Source organism: Acyrthosiphon pisum, chromosome A2 (genome assembly GCF_005508785.2).
Source record: "Acyrthosiphon pisum isolate AL4f chromosome A2, pea_aphid_22Mar2018_4r6ur, whole genome shotgun sequence".
In the NCBI taxonomy this organism is placed as follows: domain Eukaryota; kingdom Metazoa; phylum Arthropoda; class Insecta; order Hemiptera; family Aphididae; genus Acyrthosiphon; species Acyrthosiphon pisum.
Genome location: NC_042495.1, coordinates 82,475,166 through 82,484,820, shown reverse-complemented (window position 1 = coordinate 82,484,820; position 9,655 = coordinate 82,475,166). Strand labels below are relative to the sequence as shown.

General features: G+C 31.3%; 2 protein-coding genes across 2 annotated transcripts; one reads left to right on the top strand and one right to left on the bottom strand.

Annotated features, from left to right (window-relative positions):
• The first annotated feature begins 751 nt into the window (after nt 1-751).
• LOC103309245 lies at nt 752-2,815 on the top strand. The gene is made up of 3 exons (XM_029489999.1): nt 752-843; nt 1,100-1,891; nt 2,045-2,815. Exons 1-3 carry the CDS (start codon nt 752-754, stop codon nt 2,739-2,741), a joined length of 1,581 nt encoding a protein of 526 aa, XP_029345859.1. The 3' UTR covers nt 2,742-2,815.
• A 3,504-nt stretch (nt 2,816-6,319) lies between these two features.
• On the bottom strand, nt 6,320-9,147 carry LOC100574706 (general odorant-binding protein 69a). The gene is made up of 7 exons (XM_016803839.1): nt 9,136-9,147; nt 8,957-9,047; nt 8,830-8,888; nt 7,335-7,370; nt 7,165-7,264; nt 6,701-6,771; nt 6,320-6,525 (listed from the first exon to the last, which is right to left on the bottom strand). The coding sequence occupies exons 1-7, from the start codon at nt 9,145-9,147 to the stop codon at nt 6,505-6,507; spliced, it is 390 nt and encodes a 129-aa protein (XP_016659328.1). The 3' UTR covers nt 6,320-6,504.
• Between the last annotated feature and the right edge of the window lie 508 nt (nt 9,148-9,655).

Here is a 9,655-nt window from a genome sequence, read left to right as displayed (position 1 = left end):
AGGTTTTTGTTTTTGAAATTTTTTTTTCCTTCACCTTATAACTGCAAACCCGATTTTTACTATTTATTTACTATATTTAGAGCTAAAAGCCCTGAAATATGTCCGATTTGTATAGTTAGTGTAGATACATACAACATAGCGAATTTACGTTCAGCAGAACTAATTTCGTGTTGTCAACTTTAATATGTTATACCTACTTTTGCATACAACATATATAGTTGAGATCATTATTTGATTATATTAATATTTAATTGTAATTTACAATAACATCAAACTATATTACAATTTACAGTATAATAAAACTCTTGTTATGTTATTAATACTTATGATATTTGAATAAAATATTAATTTAAATGGATACTAAAAAAGAGTATTTTGAAAATATTGTAAAACTATTAAAGTTAAGAACATAACCTGTGTCCCTATGTTGGCTATTTTATGCTATTTTAATTTGTATGTAAGTTATGGGGAGTAATGTTTTTAGCAATAAATTTATTAGTAAAGGTAAAAACGAGCATGAACATGCTGGCAAATCCCTCTATATATTCTCGTATTTAATTTTATTAACTGACACAATTTGAATTAACATGTGTTCCGGACATAGTAAGTATATAAAATCTCGATTCCAAGGAAATGGTGAGCTAGTATTAAACTATAATTTATTTGTATTTAATCTCGATTTATTGTCTGTGTAACGAATCAATTATAATTTCATAAAACTTTCGTACCTACTATAATGTCTTCAATAACAATGAATCGCATGGATTTGAACAAAGGACGTGAGGGCTGCTATAACGCGGCAAGTCCATCGACTAGGCCGTACGTTTCGATGCCAAATATATCGTAAATGACACCTGAAACCATGACAGTCCCAACCAGGTCTAAAACCCTACCCGAACTCAATTATGTAGCGATGCCGGTCACTTGTGATGATTTGTAGGATACAGATGCTGCAGTAATGGATAAAGTGGTAACCCCGAACGCAGTCATCCCTAGGAACCGATCTTTTGTCATGTCTTCGACAATAACATTGAACGACATGAATTTGGACGTGGCCAAGAGTCGTACGAGCTATTACGGTCGACTGTGCCTCCCGTAGACTATTCCCGTCGGAACTTGTTGATTACCCGTTGTGGTGGACTGACCCTGCGTTCTTGGTGGAATCACCGGAAAGTTGGCCATCTGTTGTTACTCGTTCAGACAACACAGATGCTCATATTTCCACTGAAGCTCAAAAATGTACTGTTCTCCTAACTAAGACTACATGTTCAATTACTGATGTTCTGCATCGTTTCTCGTCGTTCAATAAAATTCTTCACATTGTCGTCTACTGTTTTCGTTTCTCGAAAACACGTCCTTTTGCATTTACACAGATTGTTAATGCGAGTGAACGAGAACGAGCCTTGTGGGGCTTAGTGTATTCCGTCCAACAAACATCATATTCCGAAGACATATCCTCGTTAAAAAATGGATTGCGTTGTTCTCCTGTCATTCGGAAATTAGATCCTTTTATTGATGGACATGGACTTCTGAGAGTGGGTAGGCGTCTCACGAATGCTGATCTTCCGCAATCTCACAAACATCCACTTCTCTTGCCATGCCAACGTCGATTAACGTTGTTACTCATTGACTATCATCATCAGAGACTGAAGTATCCCGGATGCGCATCCCTTCAAGCGCATTTACAACGTGAATTTTGGATACCGTCTGTACGGAAGATTATTCGATCTCGGATACGGCTCTGTATCTCACGTTTCCGCACCAGGCCACGTGCAGTTCAGGCAAAGATGGCCAGTCTGCCGAGCTTTCGAGTGCAGCAAGTAAAACCGTTTGCAATAACCGGAGTGGATTATGCTGGACCAGTCACGTTGAAGGAAGCACGTGGACGAAGGTTGGTTCCAAAGACAGCATACATTTGCCTGTTTGTCTGTACCACAACAAAAGCACTTCATTTAGAGCTGAGTTCGGATTTGTCTACAGAATGTTTTCTGATGGCATTTACTCGATTCTCCGCAAGACGCTGACCCGTCAAATAACTACACAGTGACTGCGGGACCAATTTCGTCGGAGCGTCACGATTATTGACCCCCCTACATCATTTCACGCATTCGAAAAGTTTTCAAGATAGTGTTCATCATTACCTCGCTAAACACCAAATAACTTGGCACTTCAATCCTTCCGAATCTCCCCATTTTGGGGGTTTGTGGGAAGCCGGAGTAAAATCCACAAAGTCATTAATTCTTCGGTCCATTGGATTACAGAAATTGACCAGTGAGGAATTTTTGACACTTCTCACTCAAGTAGAGGCAACATTAAATTCTCGCCCATTGTGTGCTATCAGCAACGACCCAGGTGACTTAGAAGCGTTGACGCCCAGTCATTTTTTGACTCTTGAACCTTCCACCTCGCTTCCAGAACCAAGTCTTGTCAATCAACCAATGTCAAAGTATCAGCGATGGTGCCTCATTACTGACTTACATCGCCATTTCTGGACCAGATGGAAGAACGAATACCTCAGTAGTCTTCAGCTTCGTAGAAAATGGACGGAACCAGGTCAAGAATTACGCGTTGGTGAGCTTGTCCTCGTGAAAGAAGCGACGCATCCTCTTCGTTGGCGGATTGGACGAATACGTGAACTCCATCCTGGCTCCGATGGGACTTCCAGAGTGGCCACTTTAGAAACTACTTCTGGACCGTTGACACGCCCAGTTGTCAAGGTCTGTCCACTCCCAATGTCTTGAAGGGATATTCCTTCAAAGTGGGCGGTGATGTTCGCGCCAAGCAATTAATGCGCGACGGTGACATCTTCTCTCCTCTTCCGTCCACTCATCCTTTCTTCTTCATGCCGTTATTATTGTAAAATGATTATTATTTTTATTATAATTGTATTATTGTTATATTTTTTCATATGTATAATATCTTTGTGTTTGTCATATAAATTATCTGTCGGCCTTTTGCCTCAGATAGTACTATAATATTATCACTATTAGATAAATATTTTGTTTTTATTTACTTTCTGCGGCCAACGCCCTTATTATTTTTTTTATTATTATTATTCAATTTATTGTCATACGTTGTTTTTTTGTCCGCTATTACAGCGTGACACGTTTTTTATATTGTGTGATCCGCTCATATAGCAATCTATATTATTATTCTTAAAAATATTATACTTTGTGATCTGCTAATATAGCGATCCGTAAAATTATTCGTGTTGTCCACTATTAAAGCGAGTACAACTAGTATACTTTGTTTCCTTTATTTTATACTTCATGGCGCACACGGTTGCGATTAATATTATTATTATATTGTGTGTCATTATAAAATCTGAAGTTTCAAATAAAGGTACGATCTCCAATTAAATCGTAAGTCTTTACTTTTATTGTTATTCTCGTCGTCAACCTTGGCAGCTCACTGTTGTCGACGTCGGTGCCGTATGTATTCTGCGCGTAAGTCTGCCAGCACCGTACCTACGGTGTGTGAGAGGCCGCCCCAGGTCGTCCAGGTCGACACATGCAAACAGCGTCAGTCCAGTGGGTCATCTCAAGACTTCAGTAGGGTTAAGGTAGTCTTAAGTATAAGTCCTATTATTGTGAGCTCTGTGGTCATTTCATCAAACCGATTCGGCCACAAAGACCCCCTCCCCATAACTAGCCTGCATCATCCTCACTCCTTCGATAGTTCTTTCCCGTCCTCGTCGTTGTCGTCGTCGTGCGTAAAATTGCCAACCCACCAACCATCAGGCGAAAGCACATCTGGTTGCCTACCTGCTACAATAGTAGGTGTTAGAGGTGACACAGACAAAGTCAAAACCTCCTCAAAAACAACATTGTTCTCGGGCATCACCGAGTAGTCCTTCGGCTGTTACGTTAGAATTCTCGTGCTCAAACATATATCAATATATTTAAATTTAAATTATGAATATATTCTATTTTTACACTTTTTATAAATTAATTTCCAAGTAAAAAAAATAAAAATCAGAAAAATTTAACTGTCAAAACATAGATAATTTAGTGATGAATTCAAATCTACTTTCAAAATTAATAACAGAACATTATATTGGGCGTACTGACGTAGTGATTGAAGTAGTGAGCTATGTTTTCGACCGAAAATGAATCACGCTCCAGTCCCCTTATCTAAAATTTGATATTACCTACCTAGGTGAATTCATTCTAATATTAAAAGTAACTACACGGGGTTTGTTCTAGTATTCTACTAAATATACATATTTCATCTGCTAGTGGCATAGACATGATTTCTGATAGAGAGGAATCAAAAACAAAAAAACGATATAGCTAAATGGGAGGGGGAAATTGGAAAACCCCCTCTCCTCTCAATACTTTTTTTTAGGTAGTAAAATATTTAACAATGAGAAACAATGAATATAATTTGAATTGATTCAAAATTCACAATAAACACATTATGGAAGATTATTCACTCCAAAGCCAATGGGAGAGGATCTGACCCTAACTTTAATACTAAGATAGGTACTCTACCATAACTGGATTTAAAAGTGTCTACAACTCATTAGTTACTGAGATCTGAGTAAACAAATAATTCGTTTTGAAAAAAAAAACAAAAAAAAAATGGAAATTTTATTAAAATAAAATATTAATTTCAAATTTTCAAATAAACAATAACATGGTAATATATCTAAGTAGACTGTATAGACCACCGTACAACAAAACAATAAATAGTTCATGGATAGATTGTCTTTGTCTTACAGAATAGCATTAACACACTATAATAATTATTATATTATACATATTATTATGGCAACAATTTATCTCTGTTTACTGGATTGAGAAAACAATGTTGAAAGTATGATGAGAGGTAACTCAATTATAATATGCTTATGTTTATATACCTACATAATAAAAATTTTAAACTATGAGATGATTGGCCGTTTTAACATACTTTCAAAATAATACATTATGTAAATTTGAGTAGAATGATAGTATTTAAAAATTAAAATTAAATTGTTAATTTAAATTGATTACATTTGTAACATGGAGAAAATAAATATAGTCTTCTTTAAAACAAAGTATGAAGTAAAAAAACTCTTAACTGTCCCAACATTTTGTTACTATAATACTGTATCAATATAAATCAAAATAAAATTAAACACACACAAAAAAAAATAAGATTAATGGAAGACGTTTAATTTTACTAGTTCCACAAGGCAAAGCTATATATACATAAGACAATGATAATTATTTATTTTGATATTTTGTAATGATTTGGTCATTTTAAACAATAGTAACATGATTATAATTATTTTAATATAATTTTAAATTCTTGAGCTACCATTTATATAAAACTCTTGAATCTCGCAAAGACATGTATTTATAATAGGTATAAAAATTGAAAATCTATTAAAAATGACATTTAAATATTACAAATGTAATAAAAATATCCATTGTTTTTTTTTTATCATTTATAATACCCAAAATGTAAAACACTAAACATAATATGTAATTAAACATAATAAACATTATAAAAATATTAAAATTCAACAAAGTATAAACTGTAAAATAATGAAATAAATTTAAAGATAAATAATTAAATACCATTATGGAGATTTAAATTTATAAATTACAACATTCCCAACAAATTTTATCAAAAATATTTCTCGAAACCCTTTTTATAAATACTTGTGTTGTATAACAATAATCTATTATATATATTAAAAATATATCGTATAAAATAAAAGATAAAATATAGTTATCCATAATCATTTTGTAAAATTCTAGTTGATGTGAATTAGTAACTCCATTACTATTTCAAAACCAAAATTCAGATATAGGTTGTAATTGTCATTTAACATAAATGTTCAATTTTATAATCTACTACTAAAAGGAATATGATTTTATTTTTTTTTTCTTCTCCAATATGGTGATATTAGAGTTTTATAAAATCTTTGAAATTCTCATAATCAGAATCAGATGCAAATATTTTTGACTGTTGACTAAAATGCTATAAAATACTACGTACAAACAAATATGCAAGAAAAAAATCGTTTTATTCGAAACGAATTTAAAAATCGCGCGCTGTTCATGTGCGAACGTTACCTAAAACTATGCGTCCTAATTAGCCACCGGTAAAAGTAGGCGGAGCCACCAACCGCATATTAGTTTGGCCCCGACATTATATTCTGTTCAGCGAGAGACCACGCCAATTCTGCGCATCTTTTTGCGTCACCATGCTATCGAAACCGGTTCCCCAGTGGCAGGATGTTGCGTGTGGGAACCAGTTTTCGTCGGTGCGTGTCGCGGTCTCTCGTTGAATCGTTAAACAGAGTATAAGAAAATAAAATACAATATTGAATGCCAAAACCTTTTATTTTTTAAGAGTGAAAAATTACATCCAATCGGATTTACATAATTGCATAATATAACATTTTTGTCGACAAGTAAGTAGTATTAGGTACGACGTATCAACAGTGTTTTGTATAATAACGATTTTACTATGTATATCCATTTATGAATGTATTGAATTAAAACTGTATCAGAGTGGAAGTAGTGCAGCCTGTAACAAAAAAATAAATACCAATTTTATCATTCTATTTATATAAATTAGATATTATAGCATATACAACACATATACCTAAGCCTAAATAATAAAATTCCATGTTTACATAATATAATTAAATCAAATTATAAAATAAAAATAAAAATAAATATTTAATTTTGTTGTGACTTACAGTTGATGGATTTAATTTTATTACGCAGCTAACAAAGTCGAATGCAGCTTCACAAGAATCTTGCTTAACCGCTACATACATAAGAAATAATATAATTAATGTTAGTTTGAACTTATGCATTAATAATAATTAAAGTTAATAAGTAGGTATGAAACATATTATCTCCTATCCTAATTGTATTGTCTCATTATTTTAGAAACCATTATTATATTTGTATAGTCTACCTACTAATTCACGATTTTTTTTAACCAGTCAAATACAAAACAATTATAGATAGATTTGTGAGTACTGAAAATATAATTAAACAATAAATTCTGTCTCATAGAAAAGTAATCTTAAGCAGCGCCTAACCCAACGCATGTCAAGTGTTGTGGTGTTGTGCTTTCGGTAGCGTCACTTTATTATTATAAGATGTGTTACGGTAAAGAACATTTTTAATTAATTAGGTGAATGAAAAATATTACTTTTTATGCAGTTCGGGATGACTTGCTCTGCGATCAGTTTATCATCGTCCGATGTCATCTGTATCATTGAATCCCCATCGATAATACCGTCTTCATCAATCTACTCATTATAAACAAATTATTATATTATTTTTCTATTCTATATTGATGACTCTGTTTATTATTCTTACTAATGACATCTCGTCGAAGCAACACTTTAAAAAGCACTAAAAAAAAATATCTTCATTAATATATTAATATGTATTAATGTATTAATATATTAATTATATATTATAAATTACATAATTATAACTTATAAGCTACCTATTTATACTACGAACCTCTTAACACCGTTCTATAACATAATATTGACCCTCATAAGTTAATAGTATTGTAATATATGTGTTATCATTTAATATGAATACTTGTATACACAATTGTAATACATTAATACTAGTATTCATAATCACTGGTACTACATTATAATAAATTATATTATTAAGTTTTGACAATTATTAGATGGCACATATATATCAGATAGCAACATAGGTATTAGATACCTATAACTCACAGAAAAATACATTTCCAATGGTAACTTAAATATTTTATGATAAAATATTTTCAAATAAATATAGGATCGCTACTATATCCGATCAGAATAATTTTTCATATGTGTTGACTTATTAATTTATCAAATTAGTTTAAATTTAGCACATCCATCACAGTGCCTAACTCAATTACGAGGTAGGAACACCTTAAATCTATTATGCAGCACAATGACTCTCGTGGTGTTTAAATTCACTCTCCAAAACAGAATATTTTTCTGAGTATTTTTGTTTGTATAAATTGAATTTAAAATATTTAGTTATTTATTGTTATGATGAGCCTAGTAGATCAACGTTTAGCAGAATACAACCTGTTACTATGCTCAACTAAACTTAAAAATTTAAATACTAAGGTATGACGATTTCACTGTTTATTTAAAATTAATTGATAGATAAATAATTAATTTTAATGTATCAGATGGTTAGTTATTTTGGAAAACTTTAAATATTATATTATTATCTACATAATTATTATATTATACTAGTTGTCCCACCCGCTTAGGCCGATTTTAAAAATTATAATTATATAAGCTAAATATGCATTTCAATAAGGCACAATATACTTTGTTATTTTCTTAACGTATTTATGTAGCACTATTAAAAGTAGGTAATATAAAAAATTGGGTCTTAATCTGACCAGAAAACAGCTCTATTCTTTCAGATAAAAAAAAAAAGTAATTAGAATTCGACATAATATAAATCATAAATATTAGGCGTGAAAGATTATTCTCTGAAAAACTCCCGTTTGTTCTATGCACATATGTTGTAAGGTTAGGTTAGATTCGGCAAATATAAACTTCTTCTTCTTCTTATCGTATCGGTTACAATTTAAAATATCATATGATTATAATATTATTTAGGTACCTATATGTATGTTTTTGGTACAAGCTAAACTATATTTAAGTTAAATAATATTATGTATCAATCTTAGTTATCTTATGTACCCACACTTGAAAGTTCCTTATGATATTTTAAGCATATTATCAGTTATGACATACTTTTATTATAGCCGTATTATGTAATCGTATCTTAAAAAAAATATATTGTTACTTGTGATTTAACAATGATTTAAATCACTCACTTTAAAAGTTGGGTCATCTGATATTATTGACTTTTTCACATTGTTCTTAAGTTTTGAAATTCAAATTTAGACAAATAATATACCTTTTATTATCCGTTATTCAATTTATGGCTCACAGAATCATTACCTTCCGTAATTCGATATTTTGTAGAACATATATTATACAGCGTATTTTTCATTTCCTCTATAGCATCATTTCCATCTGTTTTTGGTCGTATCTGAAAAGTGTAAACCATGTAAGTTATATTATTGTTAAACAGTAAAAAATTAATGATAACTCATAACACTTACTGATGACTATACTACCAACAATGCCATTACGATTGCAAACACAACGTTTTTACTACGTAAATGTTCCATTTTACTTCACTTAGACAATTCAGTTTGCTCAGTGTTCAGACAGTTGGATGATAATATTAGCGACTGAAGGTAATTGAATGAATTTATTCTAGCAGAACAATGGAATCAATAACGCAATTAACTATAATTTTAAATATTGTTTCATACATTACCCATCGCGTGTACCTATGCTTAATTTCTAAATCAATTATTATTATTATTATTATTATTTTTTTATTATTGAACTTCAATTTATAATAATTTCTGCTTCGACTATCAAGACCATTAGCATTATATTTATATATGCATTACTTAAAATCTATAAAGAGGAGAAAAACAAATAGTAAAATTACCGTTTTAAATTAAATATTTAGATATTAAATTTATATAGGTATCAGGTACATTGCAATTGTCGGCTATATGAAATGTAGTATTTTAATTTTTTAAAAGGATTCTATTATATTGATTTCGTTGTCTGGATTTGGAC

What these genes read in the sequence shown, in the direction of transcription:
- LOC103309245 (XM_029489999.1), top strand. Translation starts at nt 752, where the DNA reads ATGAATCGCATGGATTTGAACAAAGGACGTGAGGGCTGCTATAACGCG. An exon ending in GTTTCGATGCCAAATATATC is followed by an intron (nt 844 to 1,099) that starts GTAAATGACACC and finishes TGCCTCCCGTAG; the next exon opens with ACTATTCCCGTCGGAACTTG. An exon ending in AAGGAAGCACGTGGACGAAG is followed by an intron (nt 1,892 to 2,044) that starts GTTGGTTCCAAA and finishes ATAACTACACAG; the next exon opens with TGACTGCGGGACCAATTTCG.
- LOC100574706 (XM_016803839.1), bottom strand. An exon ending in CAGATGACCCAACTTTTAAA is followed by an intron (nt 7,371 to 8,829) that starts GTGAGTGATTTA and finishes ATTTTTTTTTAG; the next exon opens with TGCTTTTTAAAGTGTTGCTT. An exon ending in CATCCCGAACTGCATAAAAA is followed by an intron (nt 6,772 to 7,164) that starts GTAATATTTTTC and finishes TTATGTATGTAG; the next exon opens with CGGTTAAGCAAGATTCTTGT.